General features: G+C 52.5%; 1 protein-coding gene across 4 annotated transcripts in view; it reads right to left on the bottom strand.

Annotated features, from left to right (window-relative positions):
- TCOF1 (treacle ribosome biogenesis factor 1) overlaps window positions 1-17,817 on the bottom strand; it is a 41,705-nt gene that overhangs the window by 11,255 nt on the left and 12,633 nt on the right. For all 4 annotated transcript variants that reach the window (XM_058280973.2, XM_071210717.1, XM_071210719.1 and 1 more), the window contains exons 7-17: window positions 17,015-17,224; window positions 14,933-15,145; window positions 14,484-14,714; window positions 13,823-14,032; window positions 13,388-13,642; window positions 13,106-13,303; window positions 5,517-5,654; window positions 5,137-5,325; window positions 4,762-4,968; window positions 4,380-4,589; window positions 2,506-2,628 (exon numbers count right to left, since the gene is read on the bottom strand). In XM_058280973.2, the coding sequence (XP_058136956.1) occupies window positions 2,506-2,628; window positions 4,380-4,589; window positions 4,762-4,968; window positions 5,137-5,325; window positions 5,517-5,654; window positions 13,106-13,303; window positions 13,388-13,642; window positions 13,823-14,032; window positions 14,484-14,714; window positions 14,933-15,145; window positions 17,015-17,224 (2,184 nt within the window). The remainder of the gene's footprint in view (window positions 1-2,505; window positions 2,629-4,379; window positions 4,590-4,761; window positions 4,969-5,136; window positions 5,326-5,516; window positions 5,655-13,105; window positions 13,304-13,387; window positions 13,643-13,822; window positions 14,033-14,483; window positions 14,715-14,932; window positions 15,146-17,014; window positions 17,225-17,817) is intronic.

The raw sequence follows: 17,817 nt of genomic DNA, 5'->3' as shown, positions 1-17,817 counted from the left end.
GGGAGAAGGCTTACAGTTGAGGGAGGGGGGATCTATATATATGTGAGAAGACAGAGGAACAGATTGTCGGGGACGAAGAGAGGCAACGAACCCACCGAGGCAAACAATAGCGTCTCAGGATGTTAAAAGCAGCTCAGCACAAAGCCGCCTCCTCCCAGTTCCACCTGCCCACGCCACCCCACGGTGGCCTCTGGGCCGTGGGAGGGGGGTGGTGCAGGGGGCCGGGCAGCGGGGGCAGGGCACAGGGGGACCATGGGCGAGCACTAAGGGAAGCCTGCGGGGTTCACAAAGGTGGGCTGTGCCGCCCAAGGGCGTGGGGAAGACCCACTGCTGATCCTGCCTCTGCCACGACTTCCCTGGACTTCTTTTGCCTCGGTCTTCCCACCTGCTGAGCAGAGACATCGACAACCCCAGCCTGGCCTTGCTCAGAGGGGCGACGCTGTACTTTTGCAATGACGGAGGGCAGCACACAGAGGTGACAAGAGCTCTCCTTCTGGGGCGATTTAGAAAAAAGGAAAGCCACCGATCGCCTGGACATCTGGTTAAGCCTCCCTGCGGGAGGTGGGCCGGAAGGACCCCGGAAGCCGGGGACTCCCTTCCTACCTGCAGGGCCCGCCACCCGCTGCTGAGGCTGAGCTAATCCCACCAAGCCCTCGCTCCAGCAAGACCGGGGCGGGGGCGGGCTGGGGCCGACCAGCCCAGGCGAGGGACACGGCCACGAAGGCCGCCGGGTGGCAGAGCTCTGCGGGGCGCAGCTGCTCTCAGGACTGCCTGGGGCCTGGCGGACAGAGCCTGGGCCCGCCCCCCCAGACCACCGAGAAGCGCAGCTCTCCAGGAGCTGGGCTGAGGGTCCGCGCGCCCTCCTCCTCCCGCGCCCACCTCAGGGCTGAGGCAAGTGGCCTCATCAGGGCCACCACTAGAAGTCGGTTCTCCAAGCACCCGACAGGAGCTCCTTCCATGACCCCAAGCCAGGCCCGATTTAATGCCCAGTTTGCTTCCCCACAGGCCCCTCCTTTCTGACTGGACTGGCGGGCAGGACCCGGTCTCTTTAATGTGGTATCCACCGCAGGCCCCGGCAGACCCTGGCCTGCGGCTAAGGCTCAGGGTGAATGGGGCTAAGCCAAGACCACCCCCCGTAAGAGTCCCTCAGAGCCAGAGGGTGGACCCCATCCCTGCCAGATGGGGAGACTGAGGCACAGCCCCCTTCATGCCTCCCAGCCTGGGGCTCTGCCCACCACCCTGGCATCAATCCCTGTCCCCCCACTGATGGGCTAATAATAAAAACAGAAAGCGAAACTTGTCAATAGAGAAGTGCTCGATAAATGCATAATAACGGTAATAATCATAATTAGAGAGCTGGGAATTAAGGAGCTAAAAACCCCCCAGTTAGGCGGGGGCTGCAGCTCCCCTAGGCTGTGCCCGTCTTCCCTGACTCTTCCTGGGGGAATGCTCAAACTGCTGACTTTTTTTCCTCCTTCTTTTTTAATAGGGACTCCAGAATCTTCAGGACTAACGTACCAATTAAATGGTTCAGTTTAAGCATGATGTTCATTTTAATTGTGTTAGACCGCCCCCGCAGAGAAAGGCAAAGCAGCCCCCTCCCTCCCAGCTGTTTAGATCCTGCTCAGAGGGAGGCACCTCATCAGTGCTCCACCTCATCAGTGCTCCCCAAAGATGCCCAAGCTTCGGCTTCCCTCCCGGCCCGGCGAGGGAAGGGCTGGGTGAGTGCCGGGGAGCGGTCCCATCAAGCACCAGCTCTGCCTTTTGCTAGCGAGTGACGCTAGGGAAAGTTCACTCAACTTCCCTGAGCCTTATTCTCTCGTCCTGTCTCAGTAATTGTGGGGATTAAACAGAACACAAGCACGGGGGGGCTCCAGTGCCTGGTATACAGTAAGTGGCCCGTCATGTCAGTTGCTACTGGGAGAAGAAAGGCAGCGAGCACCCCGTGACTGGAGGTGTCGGCAGCGCCTGCGTGCCCCCAGGGCGTGGACCGCTAAGGACACAGTGCAGGATACGTAAAGGGAGGGGCTAAGGAGCGCCACCAGCCTAGGGACTGGAGGACGCCTGCCTCACGGGTTAGGCCCTGGGAGGGGAATGGGTGCTCTGAGCCCAGCTCCAGGGGACCGAGGACGTCAGGTATTTCCATCAGCACACGGATGCAAGAGGGCGCGCCATCGCTGTCCATCCTACAGCAGAAACCCCCGAGCCTCAGGATGGTTAAGGCAGCGCCAGGGCCAGAGGAGCTGGTGGAGGCAGTCGGGAGGCAACCTCACGCTCCCTGGCTCTGGAGCCTGGTGGCTAAACTACACTCGGCTGCCTCTCAGGGTTAACGGGAAGAGGAATGTGCCAAACCCAGGAAAGAGCTCTGGAAACTATGAAATGATGAAGAGGGGAGGTGAGACTTTTCCAATGGGAAAGATGTACGTGCACCCGCAGACTGCCAGCTGAGCCTGTGCCCCCAGCGTGCCCAGGGAGAAGGCCCGAGGCCCGCGCGGCTTGGCCTACCTGGCCTGACGACAGCTCCTCCTCACTCTCCCAGGAGCCTTCTGCACTCTTTTCCCGGGGGGCCAGAGCCAGGGACTTGCTTCTGGCGGTTTTGGAGTTACCCTCCTTCCGAGGGGACAAGACCTGAACAAGCACATGGTAGCGGGAGGAGGGGACGTTAGCTGAGGGCGAGCACAGCTGAGGGACCAGGAACTCAGCCTCACCCTGGGGCCAGGGGCAGGGGACCCCAGCTGCAGGTAGTGACCCTCGCGTCACTCTAGCTCTCCCAGGAAGGCGGCATGGCCCATTCCTGTAGGCCCAGAGAGGGCAGCTGGCCCAGCCTACCTCACGGCCACTGCAAACACATGACCCAAACCTGCTTTTCCTTCTTTCACAGGGGACTCTGAACTTGAAAGGCACATGTGGCTCAGAGTCAGCTAAAACCTAAGGGCTTGGGCATATGAGGGAGAGGCGAAGGCGGCCTGGGACAGGGCGGCAGGCAGGAACCAGGGGCACGAGCGCAGCTGGCATCTGGCTGTGCCCCCTCTGGCTTAAAGCACTCCAATGGCTGCCCTTCTTGCTGAGCCAGGCATAAAGGAGGGCAGATGGCTGGTAGGGTCTGGTGTCAGGGGCAAAGCAGGTGAGGCCAGGGCAGGGCAGAAGGCAGCTCTGGGCTCCCTACAGGCACGAAGGCCCCGCTTTTGCTACACTGCCCTAGCCAGAAAAGTGAGTCCCAGGCTGCCCAACCTTCCCGTTTCTCAAGAGAAGCTAGAAAATCCTGATTGTATGTGTCATTTCCCAATTTTCAAATGGGCAACCACAGAACACATTGCCGGGTGCCTCCCAACACCACGCCCCCATCTCCCTGGCTACCTGGATCCTGTTCTGCTGAATCCCAGCACATGCTTTGGGAAGCTGGCCCCTCTCCCCGCCAGTCCCGGGAGCCTCTCCCAGCAGGGACTGGCTTTGGGGGGTGGAACCACATGCTTGCTTGCGATGCGTGTGGGAAAGCACCTGCTTGGGATGTGGCCAAGGAGAGCTGAGAGGAAGACTACCGGGGGATTTCTTAGCTCGTTAGGAGATGCCTCAGCCCTCCTGTGACAATGAGGCTGGTGGAAGAAATCTGGGTCACCAGTGACGCTGAGCTGCTGAACTGCCATCTCCACAGCCTCTCTACCTGGAGTCTTACTGCACTGTGAGGTAATCAATCCTTTCACTATTTCAGCTCTTTTGACTGTTCCCCCCACCCCCTCCCAGCTGAGGACATCCCGACAGAGCAACTAATTTTAAGAAACAAAGGAAAAAAAACAAAAACAAAACAAACACCAAAAAACACTGTACAGCTCAAAACATGGGGCCAGGGGCCCTGGCATCTCCACCTTGCCTTCGGGCGCTCCCTAAATGTCACTAGTAACAGCCAACTACGAACGACTGGGCCCGCGCAAGGGCGCCCTGGCCGACCCCGCCCGACTCCGTGACTCCTGCCCTTGGTGCACTGCTCCCCGCCTGCCAGGGCCCTTCTCCACTTTGGTGCCTCATGAGCTGCTGGTCTTCCTTCAAGCTCAGCTCTCCTGCCCCCTCCTCCTGCCTCTCAGAGACCTGCTCTCCTGCCGTCAGGCAGAGGATTATCAGGGTCATTATCGCTCAGCCCTTCATCTCCATCAACAAGACAGACTGGTGGTTACTGGCTTGGTGAACCAATGAAAGGGGTTAGTGCTAGGAGGAGCCTCAGGTCAGGGCTGCGGTCCTTGGTTTACTCAGGAAGAAGGCAGAAGCCCAAGAGGGGGACGCGCTCAGCTAGATAAGCCCTCCCTGGGGAGATGCACCTTGCCCAGGTGAGGCCCCAGGCCCCGGGAAGGGGTGGGACTTCCTTCACCACGCGGGTCTCGTGGTACCTGCGCCGCAGCCCGAGCTTCACTGTCACTCTCTGACTGTGACACCTTTGGGTTCCTGGCCTCGTTCGCCTTGGCAGGAGTTGCTGGCTTAGCCTTCCAGGGGGCCGGCGTCTCCACTCGAGCCGTGGCGGTCTTGGTAGGCATGGGAGTGCCCAGGACGCCTTTTGTTGGGGAGGCCTTGGTCTGGGGACTTTTCAGAGCAGGTTTCACCTAGAGAGACATGGGGCGCAGGACGGCAGATGGGGAAGGGATCCTAGTGGCAAAGCTTTAATTGGTCGTCTTCCTCCCCCACCTGGCCCTGAACCGGGTGCTGACTGAGGAGGAGCAGACGGAGGTGCCTTGGAGACCTGGCACGTGCAGCTGCCTCCTCGCCAGGCCTCACCTGGGCTGGGGCTGCTGCTTTCGGTGGCTCCTCTTCGCTGTCCGACTCCTCCTCGCTACTGCTCTCTGAGTCCTCCTCCAGCTTCCCCACCTGGGCAGCTGCATGTCCTGCCTTCCCAGGAGGTGCTGGGGTAGCTACTTTCCCTGGGGACCCCTTGATGGAGGCTGAGGTGGCTCTGACTTGGGGGTTTTTCCCTGAGATCTCTGCCTAGATGGAGACAGAATCGGAGAAGGGAGTCTAGAGGGCAGATATATGCAGACACACAGGAGATCAAAAATGTAGCTGTACGAGGGCAGGGGCTGGAGCCTGAGGCACACTGGGCTCCTCACACAGAAGGGGAGGCAAACGGCAGCCCTCGGCCCTCCCGGGCCTCACCTGAGCCAGTGCCTCCTCCTCACTGTCCGAGTCCTCCTCGCTGCTCTCTGAGTCCTCCTCCTCTGGCCTCCTGACTGCCCCCGCCTGGGCCTGGCCAGCTGTGGCCACTGCCTTCCCCACAGCTGGCACAGACCCCTGGCCCTTCGCCAAGGTGGCACTGCTCTGGGGGGTTCTCACTGGCGGCTTCCCCTGGGTTGGGAGGAGAAAACAGTATTTAAGGAAGCAGGTGGCACGGCTCCTTTGAGGTTAAGTTCCCGCCCGTGTCGTGATGGTGGGGAGGTTGCTTCTGCCTGGCAAGACCCTTCTCCGGACTAGGGTCGCTGAATGGTCCTCTTCTCCCCCCAACCCAAACCCCTCCTGTGGCTTCTGGCCCCTCTTGCCTTGGCGGGAGACCCCTGTTTGGCTTGAACTGCTGGAGTGACCACTTTTCCAGGAGCTGACACTGCCCCTTTGCCTGAAGATGCTCTGGTGGAAGCTGGGTTGGCTTTGGCCTGGGGAATTTTCACGGAGGCTTTCACCTGGAAAGAAAAAAGGTGATTATGCAAGGAAATTGAGAAGAAGGAGAGCAGTAAGCGGAGACTGCTGATTCAGAACATCTGAATTTGAATTCTGGCTCCTCCATTTAATCTCTTTTCCTCCTCTGTAAAATGGAGATAATAATAAGGCACATCTACAAGCCTTTTGTGAGGATTAAGTGGGAGATTCATAGTGTTGAACATAGTACCTGGCAGCTAATAAACACTCAGATAAACTCATTATGGTGAGTATCTTTCTCAGTGATAGTTAAGCACAAGATTAGTCAGAGCCAAGATGTTTTCAGGCTCCCTTTCTGCTAGGTGGCCATGTAATTTAAACATTAATTGAATATAAATCAAGTGTCATTTAAAGTAGAAAACATATCTCTTAACTGGAATGCTGAAGTAATAGCTGGACCTCAAGTGGGTATATTAATCTATGAGGTAGAGCCAGGTACTGAGGCTAGAGAAAGCCAGAGCTCTTTGAAGTTTCCTGCAGCTCAATCTAATCTTCGCTGATGTCTAACAAAACCCCAAAATGCCTAGAAGGGTCTCTAACAGATGTAGCAAAATTCCTGAAGTGAGATCCTCAGTGAGAGGAAATCCTACTAACCTGGAATAAAATAAGGACGTTGGCAGCATCTCGAGGTCCCTACTCATTTAGCGCTGTCACCTGCTCAGCACAGAAGATGGTCCCCTCTACCCTCTCACAGCCACCCCCATCCCTGAGCTTCTACCATCGACCTGAGACCAAGTAGGAGTCAAAACTGTAGTAAAGAAAATTCCCTAAATCACACACTGTGTATGCCTAAGGCCAGAACTCAAATCATCCAGAGGGAGAAATGTTTTTACATATATTTAAGAAAACAAACCAAACCAGTAAGACAAATCTGAAGTCACACACACACATATATATACAGAAAACATCAGACTGAGCATACTTTAAAAAAATAGCTTAGAACCTCTAACCAGAGTCAAGAATCCTCTTCACCCAACAAGTCACGTATAAAACTGGACAAAATGGTCAAAAACAACCATTTGGAGGGCACTGGAAATCAACCAAAGGCAAACAACAAATCAAGAAATGTTTCTTCTTCAGGTTGGCAGTTCCTCACAAAGCTAAGTATAGAATTACCACACGACCAGCAATCCCACTTCTAGGTGTGTACACAAAAGAATTGAAAGCAGGGACTCGAACATGTATTTGCACACCGATGTTTATAGCAGCATTATTCACAATGGCTATCATCCATCAATGAAATAGTGGATGAACAAAATGTGGTATATATGTACAATAGAATATTATTCAGCCATGAGAAGGAATGAAGTTCTGATACATGTGACAAAATGGATGAACCCCGAAGACGTGCTGAGTGAAACAGACACAAAGGATAAACACATGATCTCACTTACATGAAATGAAGAGACTATGCAAATTCATAGTCAGTAATTAGAATACATGTTAGAAGGGGCAGGGGTGGGGAATGGGGTGTTAATGCTTAATTGATACAGTTTCTATTTGTGGTGACAGAAAAGTTTTGGTAATTGGTGATAATGGTGCACAACATTGTGAATGTATTTAACACCACTGAATTACATACTGGAAAGAGGCTGAATGATTAATTCTAGGTTGTAAATATATTACCAGAATGAAAAACAAATCCATAGAACTATACAACATAAAGAGAAAAACTAATATAAACTATAGCTAGTTATATATAATTGTAATAATACTGTAACAAAAGTACCATACTAACATAAAATGTTAGTAATTGGGAAAACCGTGTTTAGGGGGAGGGTATATGGGAACTGTGTACTTTCTGCATGATTCTTCGTAAAACTTACAACTGCTCTCATAAAAAAAGGTGTTTATTATCGAAAAACTGCTAGGACTCCGGGTAAGAACAGGAAGACTCTGTGAACCTCTTGCCTGGGGCTACTCCCATCTTCTGGTCCGCTGCTGCTCAGTTGGTGAGAGTAGTTTTACCAGTACAGGAATGGGCTGTGAAAACCCTCAACTTCGCCAGCTAAAGTGGCAAAACTGGTAGTGAATGGATGGAGAAAACATGCTGGTTTATAAGCCTAAGAGCAGCAGACCAGCCAGAAATTTAATGGAGAGATTCTGGAAATAAGAGAGCCACAGAAGAGCTGATAAAAGCTTTCCACACATTCTGGGCTGACTGGGAAACTAAGTGCATGTGCAGGGACATCCAAGAGAGCCCGGCAAACAGTAAAAGTCAAGGGATATTGAGACCTGGCTGCAACTTGGAATGTATTTCCCAGCTCACACACAAATCGCTCAACAGAAGGTGGAAATCCTATGGACTCAAGGTACCTGAACACGAACTATCAGCTGACCCTTAAGCTGTGCAGTTACAGGGGTAATCCTTGGAGAGCATAAACAGAGAGCAGGGCACAGATGTTGGATTTAGCAAACACTTCAAAATAGCTATTATAAATACATGAAATGAAATAAAGACATTACAATAACTCAGCAAATAGGGAATATCAATGGAGAAATAGAAACGATAAAAAGAAATAGAAACTCAAGTTGAAAAGTACTTTAAACAAAATAAAAAATCCACTAGATTGGCACAAAAGCAGATTTAAGATAGCAAAAGAAAGAATATATGAATTTGACAGCTCAAGAGAAATGCTCCAATCCAAAGAACAGAGAAGAAAAAAAATTAAGGAAAATGGAAAAGAGTGTCAAGGACCTGTGAGATATCAAGTATACCTACAGATGTGATATACGACCTCCAAAAGAGGAAAGGAGTAGGAAAAAATTCAATAAATCTTCAATGCAGCAAGATTAAACAAAGCTCATCGCATATAAGGGAATGTCAATACAACTAATGGCCATCTTTTCACCAAAAACAATGGAGGCCAAAAGGCAATGGCATTCACATTCAACATGCTGAAATAAACAAATGACAACCAAGAATTCCATAAACAACAAAACTATGCTTCAGAAATGAAGGTTAAAAAAAAAAGATAAAATATAGATATTCCATATAAAACTGGGATCTTTGCTAATGTATCTTCCCTAAAAGAAATACTAAAGGAAGTCCTTCAGACTGAAAGAAACTGATACCACTAAGTAACTCAACTTCACAAGGAAAAACATGAAGGCCACCAGAAATGGAAAGGTAGATATAAAAAATACTGTTTAAAGCAATACCATTAACAATTTTTGTTGGGTTTATAACACATTTAGATGTAACAGATGTGAAAATAATAGCGCAAAGGGGGGGTAGGAGATAAAACTAAATTGGAGCAAAGTTGCTCTATATGACAAAATCTTAAGTCAATATTAAACTGAAGTAGAGTGTAATACATTAAAGATATATGTTGTAATCCCTAGAGCAACCAATAAGAAAATAACTCAAAAAGGTTACATTTAAAAAATCGAGAGGAATTAAAAATGGTACATTAAAAATAATAATGATTTTTAAAAAATTAAAAAATGGTACATTAAAAATAATTAACCTAAAGACAGTAAAAGAGGAAGGGAGAAAGACATGATATACATATGTAAAAGAAAACAGCAAACTGGCAGGCATAAATCTAATCATATCAGTAATTACATTAAATGTGAACAGACTAAACCAGGAGTCTAAACTATGGTCAACTGACTGTTTCAGTATGGATTGTGGGCTAAGAATGGTCTTTTTTTCCTTTCTTATTTTAAGAAATAAACCCTCACCTCTATGGCCAACTGGTTTTTTAAAGATTTATTTTATTTATTTCTCCCCCTGCCCCCGTCCCCGCATTGCCTGCTCTGTGTCCATTCGCTGTGTGTTCTTCTGAGTCTGCTTGTATTCTCATTAGGTGGCTCTGGGAACCAATCCTGGGACCTTCCAGAGTGGGAGAGGGGCAGTCATTCTCTTGTGCCACCTCAACTCCCGTTTTGCTGTGTCTTCTTTTTTTTCCTCTGTGTCTCTTGTTGCATCATCTTGCTGCGCCAGCTCTCAGCGTAGGCTGGCATTCCTGCACGGGGCGGCTTTTCCTGCACTGGGCGGCATTCCGGTATTGGCTGGCACTCTACATGGGCCAGCTTGCTACTTGGGCCAGCTTGCCCTCACCAGAGGGCCCTGGGCATTGAACCCTGGACCTTGTATATGGTAGACAGGAGCCCAATTGGTTGAGCCACATCCGTTTCCCTAAGAATGGTCTTTACATTTTCAAATGGTTGAAGCAAATAAAATAAAAAATAATACTTTCTGTTGTGAAAATTTTGTTAAATTTAAATTTAAGTATCCATAAATATAGTTTTAAGGCAACACAGTCATTCATTTACATATTGTCCATGGCTGCTTTTGCACTACAACTTGCAACAGAGACTGTATGGCTCCACAAAATTTACTACTTAGCTCTTTACAGAAAATGTGCTGCAAACCATGGATTAAATACTATAATCAAAAGACAAAGATTGTCCGACTGGATTAAAAAAAATAAGGTTCAACTATATGCTGTCTACAAGAGACACATTTTAGAGTCAATGATATAAAATGATAGAAAATAAAATAATTGAAAGAGATATCCCATGCAAACAGCAAGCAAGAGAGTTGAAATGGCTATATTAATATCAAGGCAGACTTTAAAGAAATATTGCCAGGTTTTCAAAACAGGGATATTAAACAATGATATGATACTAATAAGATTTAATACACCTAAATGTGTAGGAACCTAAAAAGGAAGCTCAAAATACATGAAGTAAAAACTGACTGAACTGAAAGGAGAAGTAGACAAATCCACAATTAGAGTATGAGACTTCTAAATCCCTCTCAGTAATCAATAAAACAGAAATCAACAAGGGTATATATGACTTGTACAACAAAAAACTATTACTAGAAAGAGTGACAATGCATAACAATAAAAGGATTTAGATATAGCAGGATGAGACATATCTAACAACCAAGCCTTAAAATATATGAAGAAAACCCAACAATAATAAAAGGAAAACAAAACAAGTCAACAATAATAGTTGGAGGTTTCAATACTCTGCTTTGAGTAGTTGAAAGAATACTTGGATAGAAAATCAGTAAGGATATGAAAGAGCTGAACAAACACAACTAACTTGGCCTATCTGACATACACAGAGCACTCCATTCCACAACAGAGTCTTTCAAGTGCATGTTGAACATTCTACAGGACAGATCACAAACCAATTCTTAAAAACTTAAAAGGTCTGAAACCATATGAAACAGGTTCTCTGGCTACAACAGAATTAAATTAGAAATCAACAAAAAGAAATTTGGGAAATCTCCAAATACGAAATTAAACACCTTCTAAATAATCCATGGATCAAAGAATGAATATACCTTTCAAAATTCATGAAGTAAAGCTAATGCAGCCCTCAGAGGGGAATTCACAGCTTTAAATACTTATATTGGGGAAGCAGACATGGCTTAACTGATAGAGCACCTGCCTACCATATGGAGGGTACAGGGTTCAATCCCCAGGGCCTCCTGGCCCGTGTGGTGAGCTGGCCCACACGCAGTGCTGCCGTGTGAAAGGAATGCCGTGCCACACAGGGGTGTTCCCTGCGTAGGGGTGCCCCAAGCGCAAGGAGTGCACCCTGCAAGGATAGCCGCCCTAGCGAAAAAAGCGCAGCCTGCCCAGGAGTGGCACCGCACACACAGAGAGCTGACACAGCAAGATGATGCAACAAAAAAAAAGAGACACAGTCTCCCAGTGCCGCTTACAAGAATGAAAGCAGACGCAGAAGAACACACAACAAATGGATACAGACAGTAGACAACAGGGAGAAGGGGAGAGAAATAAATAAAATAAATCTTAAAATAAATAAATAAATAAAATACATTAGAAAGAACTAAAATCAATAATTTAAAATACCACCTCAACAATCTAGAAAAAGAGCAAATCAAACTCAAAATAAGGAAGGAAGTAATAAACATCAGAATGGAAACCAACAAAATAGAAGAGGAAAACAACAGAGAAGATCAATGAAATTAAAAGTTGGTTATCTGAACAGAACAACAAAACTGAAACTCTTTATAGCTTGACTGATGAAGAAAAAGCAGAAGACACAGCTTATCAAAAATCAGGAAAGAAAGAGGGACAATCACTATAGACCCTAGAGAAATTAAAAGAACTACAAAGAAATATTACGAACAACTTCATGCCAACAACTACACAATCTTCTGTGTAGCTAGCTGGAGGAATTACTGACCAAGATGTGGCAGGACAATGTGGGAATGGCAAAGGCTTTCCAAGAAGGAGCTCTGCCTACAGGCCAAGTTCTGACACTCACCAACTGGCTGAGTTGGACAAGTCACCAAACAACCCCTCTAAGCCCCAATTTCCTCCTCCAGAAACTCAAGTGTTACCTTATGGTACCGGTGGGAGGCTCAGATGGGAAGACAAATTTTTAAGCGCTGCGCAAAATGAGACTTTAGAAGGAACTGTGTCTGGAGAAAAGGGAGAGGAGCCTTTTGGGCTGAAGCTGAGTCTCTGGAAGGGGCCCAAGCACAGGTTACACCCTCAGGCACGAAATCATAGGATTTAGGTCATGTATTTCAACACAAAGAAGGGGACAAAAAAGCCATACAAATGTGTATTCTGGTACAGGGGAAAAATGACTGATTTCTCAGTGGTTATTGAAAAAAAAGAGTGACAATTAAAAAAATAAACTGTGGATGAGTGCAGGGAATGAGCTACTTTCACATCTCCCAGCTTTCCCAGGCTGGGAGACCTGCCTCCAGCCTGGCTCACCTCAGGGCGATGCATGAGAGCTTGCTGTGTGCTAGCACCTTGTGGGTGTGACAGGAGAGATTCTCACCCAGCACCGTGAGGGCCGATTTCCAATTTCCAGAAGAGTGATGGGAGACGCTGGTGGACTCCTTCACTCGCCCGGGGTGAGCTGGGATGTGGAGCTGGCACCTGGACCCGGGCGGGCTGGCTCCAGATCCCCTGCCGCTTGCCCCACCACACCATCTCTGCCGATGACCCCACAATGACGTGCGATTGTGGTGACTTGCCCCGGCCAGGCTTCTCGACCTGCCCCCTTCACTGGGTCAACTTTTTCAGCCCACCGTTTAGACCCCACTTCCTCCAAGAACACCCCCTAGACAAGCCCCTGCCAGGCTCCGCTGGCCCAGGTACACATCCTCTGCCTCAACCCACACCACACCGTAGGCCACACCCAGGCCTCCCCTCCAGGTGGCAGCTCCCTGAGGGCTAAGGTGACAGGAGCCCTAGACCAGGACGGCAGCCGGCAGAGCAGGTACTCAAGAGCGTGCGGAAGGCAGAGGGACTCTCAGCGGGAGCTCGGAAGGCCAAGGAGAACTTGGAGCACAAACGGGCAGAGAAACCACGCGAAATGGGGAGTGAGGCTGTGCTGAGGCTGCCCCGAGGCTCCTGTACCCCCTCAGCCTGCCCCGGGCACACGTGAGGTGGGGGGGGGGATGTGGGGGTCTCCCAGGCCCCACCTGTGCTGGAGTCGCGGCTGCTGGCGCCTCCTCGCTGTCTGATTCCTCCTCGCTGCTCTCGGAGTCCGTCTCAGTTTTGACCTGGGTGGCTGCAGGCACTGCCTTCCCAGGGGGTCCCGGGGTGGTCTGTTGCGCCGAGGTCCCCTTGGCAGGGGCCGGGGCGGCTTTCACTTGGAGGCCTTTCCCCACAGACTTCGCCTGAAATGAAAAGAGGAAGAGGGCTGTCACAGGGGCCTGAGGGCTGAGGGTCAGCCCTGAGGTCAGCCAAAAACAAAGCCTTGCCTGGCCCACGGCCGCAGGCGCCGTCTCCTCCTCGCTCTCTGTTTCCTCCTCGCTACTTGAAGAATCTTCCTCTGGCCTCTGGGCACCCCTGGCCGCAGTCAGGGAGGAGGTGCAGGCTGGAGAAGTCGCCGCACCCGCTGTCCGGGGGGCTGGGGTGCCCCCTGGGGCTGGGGGGACTCTGGCAGGTGTGGGGGTGACGGGGGTGCCTTTCCTCGGGGAGGCCTTGGTCTGAGGTGTTTTCGTGGCTGGTTTTGCCTGAGGGGACACAGGAGACAGGCTGGGGAAGGCTCCTGGATTCAGAGCCCCCATGCCTCACTGATGGCCCCCCACGGGCCCCAAACCCACACCTTCTGACCGAGGGGCAGCACGGCCAGTGGGCCTGACCAGGCGGGGCGGCTCCCGTCCCGCTGTGTGGCTGACCTGCCCGGGCCTCACCTGAGCCGGAGTTCCGGCTGCTGGCGCCTCCTCCTCACTGTCAGACTCCTCCTCACTGCTCTCCGAGTCCTCCCTGGACCTTTCAGCCTTGACCTGGGTGGCTGCAGGCCATGCCTTCTGGGGGGGGGCTGGGGCAGCCCCTCTTCCCACAGGCCCCTTGGTGGGACCTGAGGCAGGTCTGACCTGGATGGTTTTCCCCGAGGGCTTTGCCTGGAGTGAGAGACACAGGATCAGGGGAGGGAGTCCAAAGCGTAGACGTGTGCAGAGACACAAGAGACAAAGAAGACAAGTAAGTCAGCGTGAAAAGGTTCCGGGGCAGAGTGCAGGGCTCCTGGTGCTGAGGGAGAAAGGGCCCAGAGGAAGGGCCCAGAGGAGGGCGTCGAGGGCGGGGCCTCACCTGGGCAGGGGCACAGGGCTCTGCGCCTCGCCCTTGCCTCGCCTTGCCCTCGCTGTCTGAGTCCTCCTTTCCCCCCTGCCCCAGGGGGCTGCAGACCCCGCTTTCCCTAGAGCACTGGGGCGGCCCCTTTCCCTGACGGCCCTGTCTGACCTGGGAGTTCCTGACTGAAGGCTCTGCCTGGGAGTGACACAGGACAGGCTCAGGGGAAGGAGCCCAGAGGGAGGAATGCGGTGGAAGCAGGAGATGGAGCAGAAGGGGAAGCACCTGCGCCGGGCTGGTGGTCAGGGCCTCGGCGGCTGGCGCCTCCTCCGCGCTGTCGGACTCCTCCTCGCTGCTGCTCTCAGAATCTTCCTCCAGCTTCCCTGCCTGGGCCTTGGCCTGGACGGCTGCAGGCCCTGCCTTCCCAGGGGGTGCTGGGGTGGCCCCTCTTGCAAGAGCCCCCTTGGTAGGGACTGAGGCACCCCTGAGCTGGGGGGCCTTCCCTGAGGGCTTTGCCTGGAGGGAGAGAATCAGGAGGGCGTCCCTTGGCGGGTGTGCGCTGAGACAGGAAGACGAGCGAGGGCACAGGGAGCCCCAGGGTCAGAAGGGGGTGGGCGGCCGCATCCAGCGCCTGGGGCTGCCGGGGCTTCCAGGGCTCCTGCACGGCGGGAAGCAAGTCCTCAGAGGACTCTGGGGGGGGGCCGGGCCGCAGGGTTCCCTTCACCAGGCCTCACCTGAAGCCGGGCCATGGCTGGCGGCGGCGCCCCCTCACTGTCCGACGCCTCCTCACTGCTGCTGTCGGAGCCATCCTCTGACCCCCCCACCTTGGCCTGGGTGGCGGCAGGCCCTGTCTTCTCTGGAGGCGCTGGGGTTGCCCCTTTCCCGGGGGTCCCCTTGGCAGGCACTGAGGCACTTTTGATCTGGAAACTTTTCCCCGTGGCTTTTACCTAGGAAAAGAGGAAGAGCAGTTTGTGCTTCCCTCCTGGAAGCCCCTGGTAAGGTCCAGAGGCCGCCTTCTCTGGTCTCGTCTCCCCACCCACTGCCCACCGTGACTGTCGACGCTCTGGCCACAGTGGCCTCCTTCTGGTTTTGCAGACTCCATCGGCTCCTCACGCTCTTGCTCCTGGGGCTTTTGCATTCCCCGCCCCTACCCTCCTCTCGGCTAGCCACCACCTCCTCATCCTCTGGCTCTCAGTACAGACTCCACCTCCTCGTGGCAATTCTCCGGAGGCCCTGACCGCCCCCTCGGTCGCCTGGGCATCAGGGAGTTCCGGCCTGTCCCCTGCCAGGCTCCCCCATCACCCACAGAGCTCAGCGAGCACATGTACACAGGGGGGGCTAGCCCACCGCTGGATCTTCGGGGCCAGCCCCATTGCACCTGCGATTAGGCTTGGGGGGAGGTGAGAAGTTTTGAAAGCCCAGAGGGAGGAGCTGGATGAACCCAGATGTGGCAAGTGGACAGGGCCCGAGTGAGGCCCTCCCTGGCCTTCCTGCAGCTTCACCTGGCCAGGGTCCTCACCAGCCCACCGAGCCCTCCCCGGGGCTCTCAGGCTCTGCTCCTTGCCTTGGGGCTTTGGGAGGGAGGCTACAGGCCCAGCCTTCTCCAGAAGGGTCATGGCGGCTCAGCCCAGGGCCAATTTCCCAGTGTTTTGCCCCACAAAATAAGCAGCCCTGATCCCTTCCTTTCTTAGGAGTACAGGGGAAGATTCTACTCCAGGCATGCTTTGTCTGGTTTGTACCTTTTTGAGCCAATAAGGAGAAAGAGTTTAAGTAAAACTTCACATTTTGGCTCCTTCTGAAAAACAGAAGATCTTGCCAAACCAGGTAGGCTGTTGGGCATAGCAAAACCAACCTGAGCTGCGGAGCAGTGTTCCCTGTGGATAGAGCCTGCACGCTCTCATTTGTTAAACTTCTTTCTCATTCCTACCCTACCACAGGGCCTTCGCACTCACTGTTCTCCCTGCCTGGGATGACCTTCTTCCAAATACCCACATGACTCCCTCCCTCTTCTCCCCAGGTCTTTAGTCAAACGTCTCCTTGGTACAGCCTCTCCTGACCACTTTATTTTAAGTTGCTATTTCTAGGTCCCTTCCCTGCTTTATCGTCCTCTACCACTCATGCCCCCTGTATTTCCTGCTGTCTCCTCTGTACTGTCCTACCCCAGGCCTGGGTGGGGACGGAACCTCTCCTCCCCGCCTCCCTGGGGCTGGCTCAGGGCTGATGGGCCCTCTGACACATCACTGGCTGCCACTTCCTCCTCCCTCCTCTCTGGTTCCAACTGCTTCCCAGCCCCTTTGGCCTTCCCTGGGGAAGCTCCAGAACCTTGTGGGCTGCAGCCCTGGCCACCGCCTAGGGCAAGGGGGCCCTAGCAGATGTACAATAACCAGATTCCCTGTGGCAACATGGTGCTTGCTGGCTCCAGATCTGGCCGGGCCTGAGAAGCCAGAGGACCAGGCTTAGAAGAACTTCTGAAGCCCAAGTCACACAGGACTAGCTGCGGCAAGTGCACGGTCTACTTACAGAGAGGGATACTTAGGTGAAGGGGGTGGTCACTGACAGAGCTGGGTGCAGGGCCCACCATTTGGCACGAGGCTGTTTAGGGTACTCCTTGGGCAAGAAGGGTGGTTTCCACAGGGGCTGCAGCAAGCTGGCCTTGCTCCTCAACCGCCGTACCCTGTCCTAGAACTCAAGGCGGAGTCTTCTCTGGGCGAGGAGACGTTCACTACGCGGAGCCTCTGCCAGCACCGGGGGTCAGGAGAGCCCCAGGCTGGTGGGCACCAGGAGCCTCTGAGGGGCAGCCTGCCCCCGGGCCTCACCTTGCCGGCGGTCCCTGTGGGGGCCTCCTCCTCGCTCTCGGACTCCTCCGTGCTGCTCTCCGACTCCTCTCCCGGCTTCCTGGCCCTGCTGGCTGGGGTCGGGGCACCTCCTCTGACCTGAGGAGTCGCTGGCCCTGCCTTCCCAGGGGCTGGGGCTGCCTTTCTTCCCGGAGACTCCTTGACCTGGGGGGGTTTCATCGAGGGTTTCACCTGGAACAAGAGAATGGAATTAGGGAGTGAATAATTACCTTTACCCCTCGGGTGGAGAAGGTGCCGCACAGCTTATAAATCCCTGTCCCCATGTCACTTAACTCTCAAGCAACTCCAAGACAGACAGCATCTTTATAGACCAGAAAAGGACAAGAGGCTCATTTTACCATGCAGGATAAAACGAAGGGGCAGAGCAACGATGTGAACCCAGTCCTGCCTGGCTCTGGGAGCAGAACCTTCAACCACACTGCTCCTCTCCCATCTGGCACTCATAAGGTCCTTCACAGAGCCTCTCTGTTACGATGGCAAAGCCTTACTTGCCCCTTAAACTAAGGTATCAGACCATGGTGGGTGTTGCAGGCAGGGCTGGGGCATGAGTTTGACGGCCAGGAGCTCAGGATTTGAATGCCAGTCCTGCCACCGGCTTGCTGGGTTACCTTGGACAAACTGATACCCTCTCTGAGCTTCAGTTTCTGGACAAACTTTTGTGCCCCTTTCAGCTTGTGGCAGTTTGGCATTGTTTATGAATTCCAAAAATGGTTATTGGATTATGTTTGTAAACTGGTCTGTCACAGGTATCACTTTCAATTGAT

This window comes from Dasypus novemcinctus, chromosome 2, assembly GCF_030445035.2.
Source record: "Dasypus novemcinctus isolate mDasNov1 chromosome 2, mDasNov1.1.hap2, whole genome shotgun sequence".
In the NCBI taxonomy this organism is placed as follows: Eukaryota; Metazoa; Chordata; class Mammalia; order Cingulata; family Dasypodidae; genus Dasypus; species Dasypus novemcinctus.
This window is presented reverse-complemented; position numbering and strand designations above follow the sequence as displayed.